At 40.7% G+C, this 18227-nt stretch overlaps 1 protein-coding gene across 3 annotated transcripts in view; it reads left to right on the top strand.

Moving 5' to 3' along the window:
- Positions 1–18227, top strand: part of MCF2 (MCF.2 cell line derived transforming sequence) — a 225212-nt gene that overhangs the window by 177217 nt on the left and 29768 nt on the right. For all 3 annotated transcript variants that reach the window (XM_082262980.1, XM_082262979.1, XM_082262981.1), the window contains 7 exons: positions 1189–1304; positions 1415–1484; positions 3260–3352; positions 10253–10345; positions 15259–15384; positions 15830–16051; positions 16134–16226. In XM_082262980.1, coding sequence (XP_082119106.1) covers positions 1189–1304; positions 1415–1484; positions 3260–3352; positions 10253–10345; positions 15259–15384; positions 15830–16051; positions 16134–16226 — 813 coding nt within the window. The remainder of the gene's footprint in view (positions 1–1188; positions 1305–1414; positions 1485–3259; positions 3353–10252; positions 10346–15258; positions 15385–15829; positions 16052–16133; positions 16227–18227) is intronic.

Here is an 18227-nt window from a genome sequence, read left to right as displayed (position 1 = left end):
GAGTTTGTTATCTATTTGAGATGTGTTTTGGTCAAATTAAGATGAGTTTGGGACGTGTTAAGATACATTCTCATTCTTCTCTATGAGGAAAAATAAAAGCAAACCAAAGCATAGCAAAGGGATAAAAAACGTGTTCTGCGCTTTATAGGTTGGAAACTCTGACACTAAGCAGGTGTTGACGGAGGACGAGTATGTCATCTGTTGCTAGGACACTGGCAGTCCTAGCAACCAACTGACTTAGAGTAAGACAGCACAGCGGGTGGAACCTGACCCTAGCTGTGGGCCGTATTTTGTCGGTGGGCCGTAGTATGGAGATCCCTTTCCTAATACAATATATTCAAATCTCCAGACCAATTATCTTTTTATATTGAATGTTTACAGCTGGTCATTATTTCAGCACTTTATGACTGGCCACACCAATGATACATTTCAAGAGTCCCTGGTATCAATAGGTACTAATATACAAGGGCTTCAGGCTCATAAGCAAGTCATATTTAGGCAAAATGGCGTTTAGACTCACCCTGAGATGAGTTTGTTATCTATTTGAGATGTGTTTTGGTCAAATTAAGATGAGTTTGGGACGTGTTAAGATACATTCTCATTCTTCTCTATGAGGAAAAATAAAAGCAAACCAAAGCATAGCAAAGGGATAAAAAACGTGTTCTGCGCTTTATAGGTTGGAAACTCTGACACTACATTCCACACCTGTTAATATGCTTCACAAACTGATGTCAGAAACAAAACACCAAAGTATGTGTACACCAGCCCTAAATAAATCATATAACTTAATGGAGTGCTCTTTATACGTTTAAACTTCTAGGCAAACAGCTAAATACACACCTGGGATACCTACAAAGTGATTTTTTTTTTACCTTATCATTTAATTAAGTTTAGCTAGTTCTGGACCCCGCCATCCCTTCCAGACAACCCAGCCAGGTTGTGGACCTGCATGCAAAGTGCAGTAAAAAGATATAGTCTGGCCTATGATCCACCCCAGCCTGCTCCTGGACAATGAAGGAGCAGCAGCAGACTGCTGAAGTCATTTATTTCCTCTCAACTGTAAACATGTTTACAGTGAGACTGAAAGTACCCTACAAAGCCATATAATTGTGATTTGCGCAGATTAAATATTGTTTTTTTTTTTTGTAGAAGTCATTTAGGTTTAATAAAATTGTCTTCTATTTCTAGGGGTATAGATCTGAGATGGAGAACCCAGCAATGACCCGAATAATGCCACCTTCTTTGAGGAATACAAAGAATATTCTGTTTGGAAATATGCCAGAAATTTATGAGTTCCACAACAAGTGAGATATATATAATATATATATACTAAAGGCTAGCATTCCAAGAAAGACATACAGTATTATTTCCCCATACTGTAATTAACTCTATATAATGTGTTTCATTTTGACAGAATATTTCTACTGAGCCTTGAAAGCTGTATTGAAGCACCTGAAAGAGTGGGATTCTGTTTCTTAGAAAGGGTAGGTACCAAACTTTTTACTATTGTAGTTCATGGACTCAAAACCTTGTGTGTTTTGTTACCTGGTTATTTTGGTAAAACCTTTGAATTGAAATGCCTACATCCTATTAAATTCTTATGTCTCATAACTGCACCAATTATCAATTTGTGAATACATCAGCTGATTAGATCTAACACAGTTAGGCCCCTGTCACACCTGGCCGTCTGTCAGCGGACTCAGTCTTTCTCAGCGGGGATCGATCCACCAACGATCCGCTATGTGCGGAGACAGAGCTGTCAGGTCCCCGCTGTTCTCTATGGGGGAATGGTATGAGAATGGACCGTCTGTCCGTTCTCATCCGATCCCATCCGCTGGACGGATGGAAAATAGGGTTTCCATCCGTCCAGATTTGACGGATCGGATGTCAGCGGACATGTCTCCGCTGACATCCAATGGCCCATAGAGATGCATGGGGCATCCGTTCCAATCCGCCAAAAAAACGGACAGGCGGATCTGACCGGTCTGCCTGTGTGAAAGGGGCCTTATGTGTCATTTGGCTTTAACGATGTGTAACCAAGCCAAAAATAAGGCAGGAGCCATTTTGCAATGAATGCAGAGATCTGCTAGTATTAGGCAGATTGCTTATGCCATAGGTTACCTGCCAGTTGCCTGGGCCTTATTGCCCATTTATTAGTTAGTTTTTATAAATCCTATTGTTGCATTTTTTGGATCCTGTGCGATGGGCAGGAACTGTGTATAGTATTAGGGGTCATTAGGATGTCTATAGTACTCCTGAATTGGCCATCTGCTAATACTGGTATTTACCAGAACATCTGGTGACTCATGACCAAATGCAATGGCTTGCATTTAGCTGCATTTTCCAGTACAGGGAACATAAATGAGGAGAGAAAATCCACCTGTTTCAATAGAGCTTGTTTACACTAATATGTTAAAGTATGTTAAAGTTCTTTTTAAGTCAAGAAAACTGCATTTTGGGTGCATTTATCTGCAATTTGCCATTTAAATTACTTCAGATGGAGTTACATAGTTAGTCAGGTTGAAAAAAGACACATCTCGTTCAACCAAAAAAAAAAAAAAAAAACAGTATTGAAAACCTAACCATACAATCCCATATACACAATCCTATATCCGCAGTTGATCCAGAGGAAGGCGAAAAAACCCCCCAGCAAAGCATGATCCAATTTGCTACAGCAGGGAAAAAAAATTCCTTCCTGATCCCCCGAGAGGCAATCGGATATTCCCTGGATCAACTTTACCTAAAAAACAATGTTAGTACACATTTATACTATGTACACATAGGAAAGAATCCATGCCTTTTATAAAGCAATCTAGTGAGCTAGCCAGAAACACCTCTGGTGGGAATCTATTCCACATTTTCACAGCTCTTACGGTGAAGAAACCTTTCCGTATTTGGAGAGGAAATCTGTTTTCCTCTAGACGTAAAGAGTGCCCCCTTGTCCTCTGTGTTGACCTTAAAGTGAACAACTCAACACCAAGTTCACCATATGGACCCCTTATGTATTTATACATGTTGATCATATCCCCCCTTATTCTCCTCTTCTCAAGAGAGAATAAATTCAATTCAGAGTCTTTTAAAAATGTAGTACATCTACAATGCACTATGCATTATGAGAACCTTATGCTTAGATTATAGCACTTCGCTTACCGCTATTACATAATTTCTGTATTTCACTGGATCAGAACTAGTAACCTAATGGCTTCATTACTAAAAATTGAAGTTATGGCAGATTGACGTTTTGTCTTTCTTCATACAGAGAGAAGACTTTCACATGTATGAAAAGTACTGCCACAATAAACCTCGATCAGACTCCCTCTGGAGACAGTTTGCAGACAGTGCTTTCTTTCAGGTATGTCAAATGCAAAGTTTTCATTTGTTTTTAGTTTGTTATAGAGTGGAGAAGTATTACGACCCCTGTTAGGTTCTTTGTGTACCTGCAGTAGACATCAATCCTCTCTATTTGTGCGGGTGACCATTGTCACGGGTCAAATTTAAAATTTGAGGGAAGGGAGGAAAACCTTCTAATGGGGACAACTGTCTAGGAAGAGAATTCAAGTCACTTTGTTTGGATTTCCTCTTACTTTCTGTTGTGTCTCTTGGACAAGAGAAGGAAATTGCTCCGAGTGGGAGATAGCAAACGATAAACTGAAACATGTTTTCACAATTCCAAACACAAAAAAAGATTTTGCCATACATACATTTAGGGCTCCATGTACACGGGACATTGTAAATGGCCGTTTAGGAGCAGTTGGGCGTTTTTTTTTTAGAAGCCCCTGAACCCATCTACATTTTATCTTATCTGTCCATGTACACAGGGTCGTTTACAGTCATTTGCAGGCAGTTGAGTTCAGGGACGTTTTTTAGAACGCAATTATTTGCGTTCGAACGTGTGTTTCCCGGCGTTTGAAACCCAGAATCGCTGCTGAACATGACCAAACGTGACCGAACGTGATGAAGTACTTTCAGCCACGTTATACGTTTTTTTTCATCCATTGAAAATCAATGGTTCCCTATGGGAGCCTATTGATTTGAATGGAATTCGCACCGCAAGTAAGAATAAGGATGATCCGACTTGCGGCGCGACTTGCGCTGTGAGAATCTTGAGGGGGAACTCCACGCCAAAAAATGGGAAAAAAAACGACGTGGGGGTTCCCCCAGGTTCCAAACCAGGCCCTTCGGGTCCGGTATGGAATTTGAGGGTAGCCCCAAGCCGAAAAAACGGCGTGGGGTCCCCCCCAAAATCCATACCAGACCCTTATCCGAGCATGCAGGCCAGGAAAGAGGAGGGGATGAGCGAGCGGCCCCCCACCCCCCCCCCCGGACCATACAAGGCCACATGCCCTCAACATGGGGGGGTGTTGGTGCTTTGGGGCAGGGGGAGCTCTGCACCCCCCACCTCAAAGCACCTTGCCCCCATGTTGATGGGGACAAGGGCCTCATCCCCACAACCCTGGCCGGTGGTTGTGGGGGTCTGTGGGCAGGAGGCTCATCGGAATCTGGAAGCCCCCTTGAACAAGGGGGCCCCCCCAGATCCTGGACCCCCTCTCTATGTGAATGGGTATGGGGTACACTGTACCCCTACCCATTCACCCCATAAAAGGCAGTGTATGTAAATAACGACAGGAGACGTTTTGGAAAGTTTATTAAAAATCTTCATCTGGACTTCTCCGCTCTGTTCTTCTCCCTCTCCACCCTTCTTGTCTTCTGCTCTTTTGTTGTTCGCTCTTCTTGTCTTCATCATATACTAGGTACATGATCTGGCACAGAGCGGCCGCCTTGCTGCAGTATATCTGCATAGTGCAGTTGCTAAGCGGTTAAAGGAGTTAAATGGAGGAAGCCATACAGGATCTCCGATTTTATTTTCATTTTTCAAGTTAGGAAGATATCTTCTACCCAGGTCTAGAAATATATGTGATAGAAAAAAAAAATATTCACTGCTCTAAAACACCCTTTTGTTTTAAGTATAAAATAATTTTGAGGCTGCTAACCGTGTAATGGATGTTATTACTTATATAACTAGAGCAGTGTTTCTCAACTCTGGTCCTCAGGGCAAACTAACAGGCCAAATTAGCAAGAAAACTGAAATACATCACAGGTGATATAATTTGCTCAGTGATTGCAGTATTTTAGTCTGCATCTGCCCAAGGTAATACTTAAAATCTGGCCTGTTAGTGTGCCCTGAGGACCGGAGTTGAGAAACACTGAACTAGAGATCCTGTAGACTAAATAATGGTCAGTACTAAACATCGAGTGTCAGGTTCACACAATATTCATTTGAAAATGACAGGTAGGTACCCATGCATTTCTTGTTCTTATATGCAACATAGGTACTCTGTTTAGGAAATGTTTGCAATAAGTTCACCATCTGCCATCCTGACCACCCTGCCCATGATTTTCAAAATCCCTGTTATGCTACCTGTCCTACACCAAACATTAATTTGGACTCCCAAGAAGGCCTGGTCTGTATCAAGAAACCTATATTATATAGGCAAAAATCATTGTCCCTTTTCTACAGGACAGGCATTATAAATTCCTTATTTTCAGATTGATACAATATTGGGTCAGGATTATAAAACTAGATTTAAAGTCTAACTCCAGGGAAATTTAAAACCCATCACTGCATAGGAGCACTATGCACTGCCAAGGTTAAATGCTCATTTAGGGAAACATTAAAAAGATCTTTACCTACCTTATTCTTGCTCCCGGACAGCTGGTGCTTTCTTCTCACCTCTGGCATTCCAGGCTGTAGGCTGGACCTTAGTGTCCTCACTTACAATGCAGGACTGCTGGTCTTGCATTGTATGTGATGCTGTCAGTGGGTGACCGTCGGAAAGAGCACAGAAAAGAGCCTTCTTCGCAGGACTAGTTGCATGGAGAAGAGGAGCCAACAGGAGCAAGGAATAAGGTAAGTAAATCTTATTTTTAATGTTCTCCTAGATAACAGCACTTAATCCTTGTAGATTGGGGGGAGCCGAAAATGCAAGGGTAGTTTTTATGCTTCCCCAGAATTCATCTTTAGGCTGGGTTCACATATGTGAAAATTAGATGGGAGTTTCCCTGCATCCAATCCGCAAGACATGTGAGTGTATCCGGCTTCACACAGGTCCATGGGGGCCGTGGAGCGGATTACAAAAGTGTCCTGTGTGTGTTTGGGTCCGGTTCAGGTGCGAATTCAGGCAAAAATTCGGAGCTGAACTAGTAAACAGCCACGCATCGGACCCCAGGCACGAACCCGCGGCCGCACATATGTGAACCCGGCCTTAGGGTGTATCTGCAACCAAAATGTGTTTTTTTTTTTTTCAGTTTTGGAAAGAGAAGAGAGGGGTTAAACATTTGTCAGTTTTTTTTTTTTTTTATTCTCGTTTGTGTCACTGCTGGAAAGATTTACAATCTATATTTGTTTTGGTACTTTCCACAGGTTAGAAAGTGATGGGGAAACCCAAAGTGTTACAGGGACAGGAGGTCCACTGAAATCTACCAGTGGGGACACCTGTTCCATTGACATTTGATTAAGGTGTCTCCTCTCACTTCAAAGAGATTTCATCTCCATTTCTGTACAGGGTATGAAGGGAAATCTCCCCAGCAGAGCACAGACAGAAACAAAAATAGCAATTAACCCTTTTTTATTCTAACCTCAAACAAAAAAAGTTTAGGCTTTAGCTAGATTTTCAATTTTGGAGACAAGCCTAAAAAAATTATTCCGACATCATCTTATTCCTGACATGCAACAAGCAAAAATATGTAATGCTTACCAACTAAAGAATTATTAAATAGATTAATAGCCCACATTTTTTTACATGATTCTGCATGTTTTAGATATTGCTGGCATCATACAGTATAGCAGTATTTTATCACCAAATGGTTCCCTGGTTGACAGATGGTAAAAATCCAAAACAGATGTGTGTAGCTGTGAAAACTAAAAAAAAATATTGTAGAATAAAATAATGTTAACATTTTGTTTATATGTGAATTTTTATATGGCAATTCTGTTTTATTTGACCTTTGTACACAATATAATGTACAGTGGTAAAGTACATCTAAACCCTCCTTTTGTAAAAGAAGCCATTCAGTTTTAAACAGAAATGAAAGGCAAAACATTTGTGTATAGATATAAAAAAATATATAAATACCCTTTTTACCCTTTTCAAAAGTGATTACATTCCCTCTGTTCTCAGCTGCATAAGAGCTGGGGGGAGGAGAAACAACAGTAAACTGCTCTTCCGGGTGAATGGCATTGCAGAAGAGAAATAACAGCACACTGATCTTCCCGGTGAATGGTGGTGCAGAAGAGAAATAACAGCACACTGCTCTTCCCAGTGAATGGTGATGTGCGGAGGGCGGCGTGTCAGGACAAGTGTAATCATAGAAGGAGAGCAAGCAAAGTTCCAGCACAGCTATAGAACTGACAATGCTGTGCTCTCAAGTCTACTGTGGTCAGTTTTTAATAGTAAAGCAGAGAGGCTGACAGGAACACCAGGGATTTTACACAAAAAAAAGCAATACAAAAAGAACAGGATACTTTTTCATACAAGTACATGGTACTGCAGCCACATATCAGGAATATGAAGTGTTGGGTTTACATATTCTTTAATCAACATCTTCTGTATTTGGATTTTTGATCAGTTGTTATGTACTATATAATATAACAATTCTACATATGCTATATTCAAAAGTATTGGGACACCTGCCTTTGCACACACATGAACTTTAATGGCACCCCAATCTTGGTCTATAGGGTTCAATATTGAGATGGCCTACCCATGCAGAGTAATTTAGGTAGCATGAAAAGATTTCTGTAGTGTGTAGCTAAAATGTCTATAACTCAACTCTGACAAAACAGTTAAATGCACAGGTAAAATATTTGTACTATATGCCAATTTCACTCTGCATAGAGCCTGGGGTTGGTCTCACTTTTGCAAATGAGGAAAACAACTTGATCACCTACCCCAATGTGGTTGGGTAATACTGATTGGGTAATGAAGGAGCAAACATATTGCAGAGGTCATCCCTGTTCTCTTTTCTGTAGCCAAGCTCCCAGTGTTAGACAGCAATATGTGGTGTATTTGAGCCTGATTGGCTTACATTTATAGCCTTGCTTTTATTATACTGAATCTTATGGATTGGGGAGCCCTAATGTACAGATCTTAGGTACACTATATTACCAAAACTATTGGGTCGTCTTCCCTTACACACACATGAATTTAATGGCATTCCAGTCTTAGTCTGTAGGGTTCAATATTGAGTTGGCCCACCCTTTGCATCTATAACAGCTTCAACTCTTCTGGGAAGGCCGTCCACAATATTTAGAAGAGTGTCTATGGGAGTGTGTGACCATTCTTCCAGAAGCGCATTTTTGAGGTCAGGCACTGGTGTTTGATGAGAAGGCCTGGCTCGCAGTCTCTGCTCTAAATTATCCCAAAGGTGTTGAGGTCTGGACTGCGCAGGCCAGTCAAGTTCCTCCACCCCAAACTCGCTCATCCATGTCTTTATGGACCTTGCATTGTGCACTGGTGCGCAGTTATGTTGGAACAGGAAAGAGACCTCCCCAAACTGTTCCCACAAAGTTGGGAGCATTAAATTGTCCAAAATGTCTTGGTTTGCTGACGCCTTAAGAGTGCCCTTCACTGGAACTAAGGGGCCAAGCCCAACCCCTGAAAAACAACCCCCACCTTAATCCCCCCTCCACCAAATGATTTGGACCAGTGCACAAAGCAAGGTCCATAAAGACATGGGTGAGTGAGTATGGGGTGGAGGAACTTCACTGGCCTGCACAGATTCCTAAACCCGACATAACACCTTTGGGATGAATTCGACAACGAGCCAGGCCTTCTTGTTCACATCAGTGCCTGACCTCACAAAAGTGCTTCTGGAAGAATGGTCAAACATTCCCATAGACACACTCCTAAACCTTATGGATTTTTGAAAAAACATTTTTTTGGGATATAATAAACATGTATTTTACTAATTTGACTAATTTCTGATTATCCTTCCATTGTGGCCTGTGAAGTCCAATTTTTTTCTCTTTTTTTCTTTATTGGCTATACAATTATGGATGATGGCCTATGTTTTATAGTTATTTCTATTCACCTTGTGGACAGTCTTCCCAGGAGAATTGAAGCTGTTATAGCAATATTGAACTCTACAACCTAAAGCCCCGTGCACACGCGTCGAAAATTGGCAGGGAATTTTCGGCCAACGTCCGATCTGCCGATTTTCGGCTTGTTAGTATGATGTTTCTGACAACCAGCTCCGACTTTTTGGCCGAAAAAAATCTGGTGTGCAGACTATAAAATTTTTGTTGGCCGTCAACATAACGGCCGATTTTCGTGCAGTCAGTACAGATTTCGACAGGGAAAAATCTGATGAGCAAGTCTGGGCATGCTCAGTGAAGAAAAAACACAAAGAAAACTAACCAACACATGACATCACTTCTGAAGTAGACTTTTGTTGGCCGAGAAAATTCGTGTGTAGTCTAGGCACATTCCAACCAACAAAACACAACTTGGACAAAAGTCGGCCAATCGGTCGGCCGATAATCTTTGCGTGTGTACGAGGCATAAGACTGGGATGCCATTAAAGTTTGTGCGTGTAAAGGCAGGCGTCCCAGTACTTTTGACAATATAGTCTATTTCTTTATATTATGTTTAGGTATGGAAAAACCAGCCCTAAGAGTTCAAACAATATCTTATATTACTATTTTATTATTTTACCATAAAAATGCTGTTTTTCATAAAGGAATAAGTGAATTGCGGAATATTGGTCATGAAGATATGATTAGGGTGCTCTTACACACAGGGCTGAAGATCTCAGGTCTTCCCACTGAGCTGCGTTGAGTTTGGGGGCTGTGATTGCACCTTTCTTCATCTCTGGGATTAACCAAGGTTACTACAAAGCACATGACATGTTTGCAGGAATTCACACATCAGCGGACTGAAAATTCAGTGGTAGCGTGTGTCAGCACACCTCTGTTCATTTCTATGATGAGTAGAGGTTACTGCAGGCCAAATCTTGGGTCTGTAAGCATTATGTCATCGATGTTCAGATTTGGGCTCACCTGTGATGTGGCCTGCAGTAACCTCCATTCATCAGAGATTTGAACAGAAGCACGGTAATAGTTACAGGCAATGGTCAAGATCAACGCAGCACGCGTAAGGATTTTAAATCTTTATACCCTTGTTAGAACAACTTATATAAAAAATCCTTGTTCAATCCGTGGCACTATTTATATCTTGGCATATTGTTTTTATAGGAATGTCAAAGAAAATTGGAGCACAAACTTGCTTTAGATTCATACCTACTTAAGCCAATACAACGCCTAACAAAATACCAGCTGCTACTTAAGGTAATGATCAGGTATTGTACTGGGTGTACTGGGATATTATATATACACAATATACTGTATTATACCATAATATGGTTGTTTGTAGCTAAATTACTTTTTCTGTTTTTATTACACTTTGATATCATTATGTAAACTTGCCCTCAAATAAAACAAGTTTAACTAGTTTGGCAGTTATTTCCGTCAATGACGTTGTCTGGTGACTAAAGTTCTGCAATCTATGGCTATAACTACTTTCTTGCTAAACCTGTTCGTGTATTGAAAGGTGACAATAAAGTGTATGACATAAAATTGTGACCGGGAGTGGAAGCTTGAGTAGTGGAAACTGACAGTAGTTTTTATATTTTTTATATTTGTATTTTATTTAATAAGTGAGAATGAAAATAAAATTACATAATTGTACACTCACAGGGCAAATGTCATATAAAAGACCACAATATTGGGCCATTAGTAAACACAACTTCTGCCGCCTGGGTATTAGAACCCTAGAAAGGCCAGTGTTGCATCCACTAGCTAGCGTATCTTTAGAACTGAACTCCAGGCAGATATAAAAGACACAAATTAGAGTGGTTGTAACTCCTTACAAATACCTACTGAAGGGACTAGCCTTGGGTAAGACACAGAGATGAAACAAATCCTTCCTACAGAAGTTGTACCTGTTTATCTGCAGCAATATCTTCTCTACAGCGGTTCAAAGTTCACACATCACAGGCTATTTTTCAGCTCCAAGAAGGCAGGGGCATGGATCTGATGTCACACACTGCCCAGCCCAGAGAGGGGAGTTGAGTGTAATCTGAGACCTGGGTGGAGTGAATCAACACACCCTCCTCTACACACATGCACATCTGATGCTGTTATTCACTTGTTTTGTGTCGGAGAGGGGTCTCTCTTGGAAGCTCTGGTGTCAAGATAAATTGTCAGAAGTGCCGCAAGCAGAGGAGAGCAGACAAGATTCACTCTAGGTGCTTTTGGATTGAGGCAAGTACACACTATAGAAGGATATGCTTTGTTCAGGTTTACAGCCACTTTAATACAGCTTTGTAATCCTGAATATATTATTCAATACATTTTTAAATACGTGCAGTGCAAGTTCCTGAATTTGACATAGTATCAATTCTTGCAGTCCCCATACAGCAGGGCAAGAGTGTCAGAGTAAGAAGTAGCACAAGGAGCCAATCTGTTCATATGCTAATAACTGCTACTGCTTCTCATTTCACTATCCAGTCACAGGCTGGGGGTGGGTCCAGGAAAACCTGGGCTCACAGAAAGCGGGTTGAATGTTTTTGGATAGCAGGCCAAAAATATCTAGTGGCAGAAAGAAGTACTGGGGGGGGGGGTTAAATCTCTGGACTAAAGATGAATATTTCAGAAAATGTTGTTTTTGTTATTTTTACCTTTTTTGGGCTACTATTTTCGTGTTATTTTCGCTGTATTTCTGCTTTAGTTTGTTGGATGACTAGACCAGTAGACCTACTATTAAAAAAAAAAAAAAAAAAAAAGGTGGTCTACTACATACCTCTTTCCTTCAGAATGGCAAGAGGCCTCAAATAAGGAAGATGATGATTGCGGGGGGGGGGGGGGGGGTCATTATCTTGTAGTCTGGTAAATACCATTGGATATATTGGAAGCATTGTGCTAGCGATTGTTGAGTGTCTATTGACAGTGTTTGTATAAATGGTTCCCAACCTGAGTTTTTCAACCTGAGCTTTCTAGTTTGAAGAGGTCACCACCCACTATATGCAGAATACAACATTTTTGCAAGAGATGAGAAACAGGGAGATGATCAGGATAAATGCAAACAAGTTTAAACAATAAAGAGATAATACGTTTACATAATAATAATAATTGTTTTAGAAATCTCAGTACTGGGAAAGTCCATTATGTCAAAAAGTGGCGATTCAGATGTTAGGGGTAAGTAGCTGACTTGGTGTGAGGAAGCATAGTGCACCACAGCTGTCAAAAATTGTCTGTTTTTGGGCCATGGTAAAAATGGGTGTCCACATTTCAAACAGCAGGACTCGGAGCTTAGATGTATGAGGTAGGAGCAGTGTGGAGGTAGCACCATGGCCCGTTGGGTTGGGATATTGCAAACTGTATTATTATTAAAATATTTCACTTTCAGCAAAACAAAGGGATTGTTGGATACAATGGGAAGTTTCTCATGGGCGGCTGTTAAAGAGAGAGGTTGTGTGATGGCAGTATTTATTACATTTTTAATGTGTTGGATGCCCACATTGTGCCATATTTAGGAGTTGCCATTCCTATGGGAAAAGTCAGGGTTTAGCCAAACATGGAAGGAGAGGTATGGCTGGTCAAAAGACAGTGAGCTTGAATTCTAGGCAAGACAGGTGATATTCAAGAGAAGATGCAAAGACCTCTGTGGGGGATAAAGCTCATAGTGGAAATGTAGAACATACTAGATTACTATAAACAGTGGACTTTTTTTGCTCAATTCCTTAAGGGAGATGTACAGCCAAAGCTTGTTCAGCTGTACATCTATAAATCATAGGAGTGCAGTTTTTTCGGCACTCCTGTAAACCTGTTTTCAGCAGAGAGTGGGCTGAAGTTCGCTCTCTGCTGACGTCACAGAAGTTGGTCCAAGCACCCTGTCATCGCGACCATGGAGTGGACCGACACCCAGCTCTGCCTCTCAGTGAGCCGCTGAGAGCCTGATCCGGTCAATCCTCGCCCCTCCACAGCTCAGTGCTCCAAGGAGGGGTCAGGGCAGAGAGCTGCTGATTGACAGTTAGCAGCTCTCTGCCCGGGGAGCGGTCAGAACCGAGTGATCGGTGGTGTTAGATCTCCCAGTTCTCAGTGTAGAGGGGAACCCATGCAGCATTGGAATGATGCTGCATCCACCCAGTAAATATAAGGCCTCATGCACACTGGACGTTTTTACAGCTGCTGTTTTTGGCATCAGACGTTTTTTTTCTACAGCCGGTAAAAGTCCTCAGCATGTTATCCTACATGTCCATGCACACACACAGTCTGTTATCAGCAGTTTTTAGCAGGGGCATTTTCTGGCTGGAAAAAACCCCCAGAACTAGTGGGTTTTGAGAGGAGCTTTTCAGCTGTAAAAACACTCTAACTCTGATAAAAGCTTAAAAACGCTGAAAAAATGCCAGAAGATTCTGAAAAATGCAGCTATTCAGCATTTATCCACTTTTTTGAGCCATAAGCTTATGTGGGAGTATAGGTTTGCTTAAAAAAAAGCTAAACGATACAGCTGAAAAAAACTAAAAAATGCTGAAAAACGCTACTGTAAAAAAACTGAAAATTTCCCTTTTACAGCTACAGCTTTCTACTGCCATTTTGATACCATCCAGTGTGCATGAGGCCTAAATGGGGAAAAAATAAAATCCCATACATCTCTTTTAAGTAAGTGTAACCACCAAATAATCCATTAAAGTGTAACTTCCCCTTTTCAGATAAAATGAAAAGGTAAATAAACACCCTACACTCTTCCCAGCCCCAGTCTCTGCTGTACTTCCCTTTCAAAGTTGATGAGCTGTCAGTGCCCATGAAGCCGTCACAGTGGTCCTGAAATCCATGCACTTCTTCCCTTTTTCTGTCCTGGGACATTTTAGAGCAATTCCAAATAGTCAAAGCAGTCTGACCAGTCAGAATGGATCTGACCCAGAAGCTCTACAGAAAGAAGAAGCAGAAATGTAAAATTCCTGGGGCACTACACCCGCTGTGTGGGCACTGACAGCTCATCACCCATGGAGGTAAGTACAGAAAAAACTGGGGGATGAGGAGGGTGTAGGATGTTAGTTTACCTTATTCATTTTTTTTTATATGAAAAAGTGAACTAACACTTCAGGTTAAAGAGGAAGTAAACCCTCCTCTGTAACTTTTACCTATAGGTAAGCCTATATTAAGGATTACCTATAGGTACTGTAAATATCTCCTAAACATGTACCGTTTAGGAGATATTTACCTTACATGCAGCCAGCCAGTGACGTCTGGTGCCGTTCCTTCAGAGTCCCGTGCCTTGACTGTCGGCTCCCGCACGCGGGAGTGACGTCACCGCGGCTTCGGCCAATCAGATGGCCGGATGCCGCGATCCCAGAAGACGGGCGACTGAACATGTTTCCCGTCATACAGGTGAGTGAGCGGCACGGCGGGGGCTCGTTGTAAGGTAAGTATTTCATAATGAGCTAGTATGCGATTGAAAATTGAAACGAGTTTACAACCTCTTTAACCTGACCTAAAATGTCTCTAAGGTAAAAATGCTGTCAAGTACCTGTTTTAGTTTTTAGATCACTACTTGTGTCTCTCCATAGCCATTTGGATCATTGACTCAGGCTGCATATGTGCCTCCGGTTTCTTTACAAGTAGATAATAAGCCCTGCTGCTTCTAGCACTAAGCTACATCACCTATCTTTCAAGTGTTAAATGTCAGAACTTGGACAAAAGAGCCTCTAGTATTTCAAAGTTTGACAGTGGTGGGGTTTAAAATCAATAAGGAATGGAGTTTAATCTCTACTTTGGACCTTAGATCTAGTAGGGTCTCCTCAGGGCAAAAGGAAATAAAGACTTACACGTGTGCTGTTGCTTGTATTTCACCATTTTCAACTTAGAAAAGTTTTTAGACTTGAGCAGGTTTACTTTAACTTATCTTCTCAAAATGTTTTCCTAATGGAATAATAACTTTACTAAGTATAAGTAAAGAAAATGATTAATATTAAACATTTTTGTAAGGCCTATGCTGTAGCTTGTCTTTCATTCCCTAGTAATTCTTTCACCCATTCTAGATGTTCTGTTTTGGTCTTGTTAAATATTAAAAGAGCTAATTTATCTGGCCCTTGCTTCTAAAACTATAAAATGATAAAGTATTTTTTTTATAACATCTCAAAATTATGCAACAAAAGAAAGCAGCATTAGTGATACCTAACACAGGTTTGTTTTAACAGGAATTGCTGAAGTATAGCATTAATACAGAAGGAGTCCAGGAATTACAAGAAGCATTAGTATCTATGTTAGATTTATTAAAATCTGTGAATGATTCCATGCATCAAATTGCAATTACAGGATATAATGTAAGTATGACCATGTTATTACCCCTACTTTACAAAACTCATATTGGGAAAAAAAAATCATTAGGATCTCATTGTTTTGAAATAATCAAACCACTGAATGTTGTACCAGATATACGAATGTGCTAAATGTTCAACTAAAGGTTCCTATGGACATCAGACCAGATCCAGTCACCAAATACTGATTGTTTAAAATGTACATTCATGTTTTATAATGTTTAAGATCTACGCAGAACTTTCTGATGCTGGCCCAGGAGTATAACCTGAAAACCTGAACATTTAATTCAACACCAAGGTCACAGGCTTCCATAGATGTGTGATCATCTCCCAGCCTGAACTGAATCTATCAGATTGGGCTTTCATTGTGTTTTATGGCAACCTCATGGTCTACTGCATTTTGGCTTAATAAAAAGTTAAATATTCTACCTAAAATATTTGCCTTTTGCAGGGAGACATAAACGATCTGGGCCGAATACTTATGCAGGGTTCCTTCAGTGTGTGGATTGCCCATAAAAAAGGACCAACAAAAATGAAGGAACTTGCTCGTTTTAAACCAATGCAGAGACATCTGTTCCTTTATGAGAGGGCGTTGGTGTTCTGTAAAAGGAGGGAGGAACATGGAGACGGACATGATAAAACTCCGTCTTACAGCTTCAAGCACTTTCTGAAGGTATGTTAAATATATGCTTGATGTTGTAAACTGACAAAAGCTATGATGGAATAATAAATTCCTTTCTGTTGTCCTCTACTAGATGAATGCGGTTGGCATCACAGAAAATGTGAAGGGGGATAATCGCAAGTTTGAAATTTGGTACAGTGGACGAGAAGAGGTTTATGTTGTACAGGTCTGTTTTATAGAATGGACCCATCACTGCATTACTGCATATTGACTGGGATATCTACTTTGGCCATAGTGAGAGCTTTTCTCCACTCACGCATGTCTGACTATGGTGAAATATCTTCCTAGGGCAAAGAACTTTCTGTAGCTTTCCATGAGTTACCCTTCTGAGGGAGGCACAGGCCAGGAGTTCCATAAGTGAGGGGAAAAAAAAAAAAAACTTTAAAGCCCAGTTGTAGGCATTTTTTTAAAATTTAGAATAGCCTGGATATAAGTTAGATTCTGTCAGGATTTTATTGCTCTCTGTGTCTGAATTGGTAACATATTCCCTCATTCCCTATCCAGGTGATGGGTATCAGACAGAGTAGGAAGCTGGACATACTGTATATCCCCCCCCCTCCCCCCATCCATGCTAAACAGTATAGATTGATGGAATTGATGAATCTCCTATGCTTGCTATTGTTTTCTGACAGCTATGGGTGCTGGCTGTCAGAATACACAAATGGTGATCTTAATGGATGCAGTTGCAGTTCGGGTGATATTTTTTCTGCCCAGTTCCTTTTGATTTTAGCTTAAAGAATGTTGGGTGGGAGGATGTCAGTGTCAGCACATCATGGCTTCAATTTCAGCTGGCTCACCAGGAACCATTAGGAATTGACTCCATGTATGGCCAGCTTTATTTGATTTAAAGCTGATGTTTAACATTTTGGCATATACCAGTGCAGGGAGCCATCCACTAGCTTCCTATATAAGAAACAGTTGCTGGTCAGCACCTATGTTTCTATTTCTGCCCTTTTCCATAGCTGAAAAAAAGAAGCCTCATTCTAACTGCTTGATTTTTATTTTATTCTACAATATTATAAATAGTAAAGCCATATAATTGAAATTCACATTGCAGTGGAATTACTAACCAAGACTTGGTAGAGGATTGAAGGAGCTAAACCTCTGTTGTACAGTTGGAGTTCCTAAGAGTTAATTTTATCAGTACTCACCCATAATTAAAATATAGGTTCTGGGGGAGTTTTTATTTTTGCTAGACACCCTGAATTTTTCAAACATCAATCGTAATTGCTAGAGATGTGCTTGGGCGTGTTCAGGATCCCACTTGCACAATTCCACCAAGAAAGCTGACACTGCACACAGCTAATCACAGGCAGTGAGACATTTCCCAAACTGTGCAGGTGCAGATCAGGAAATGTCTCACTGCCTGAAATTAGCCATGTGCAGTGTCCAATCCCGAACACACCCAAGCCTATTCCTAGTGATTACTTGAAGTTAGGAGGTTTAGAAAGGCAAAAGAAGCCCAGGAGCAAAACAATATTCTTTAGTTACTTACATTTTATTTACTGAACTTTACTACTCGCCACACAGCACTTCAGTACTCACTAGATCACTGCATCCAGGATTTATCCAGCCATTGGCACACTTACATGCCCTAAAATCTGTAAGCAGATTATGCCCTTGCAGCCCCCCAGTCATCATTCCATGTCAACTTTCATAATTTCAGAGCAGATCATTCCTTCCTGAACACATTTTAAGTTTTTAAAAGCCCCCGTGATGAATCAGCAAAAAAAGGATTACTGAAAAAATGCAAAACATTTGCACAGGCTTGTAAAAAGAGAAGCTTAACTGCCACAGTATTTAAACCTCAACATGTTTCTAGAATCAGAAAATCAAAACAAGCCTTTTCCATTTGGAAGGAATCACATTAAAGTGTATGTTTAGGCAAACATTTTTTTTTTTTTTAGTGTGGAATGGTTAAAACCCCTGTCAGGGTTTGTTAGGGAGATTTCTCCTCACTTCCTTTCCAAGGGACACAACAGGAAGCTAGAGTTAATCTTCCAAAATGAAGGCAGTTCCCCTCTAAGGCCTGGTTCACACCAATGCAAGTTGCAGTTTGCATAATCCTGGTGCATTTTGCGTTTTTTAATATACGTTTTTGTTCCATTGAAGCCTATAGAAACAAAAAACAGAAAAAAGTCCCTGGCCCTTTCCATAAAATGCACAG

The sequence above is a fragment of the Pelophylax lessonae genome (genome assembly GCF_965119305.1).
Source record: "Pelophylax lessonae genome assembly, chromosome: 7".
In the NCBI taxonomy this organism is placed as follows: Eukaryota; Metazoa; Chordata; class Amphibia; order Anura; family Ranidae; genus Pelophylax; species Pelophylax lessonae.
Note: the sequence above shows the minus strand (reverse complement) of the source record. Positions and strands in the feature narration are given on the sequence as shown.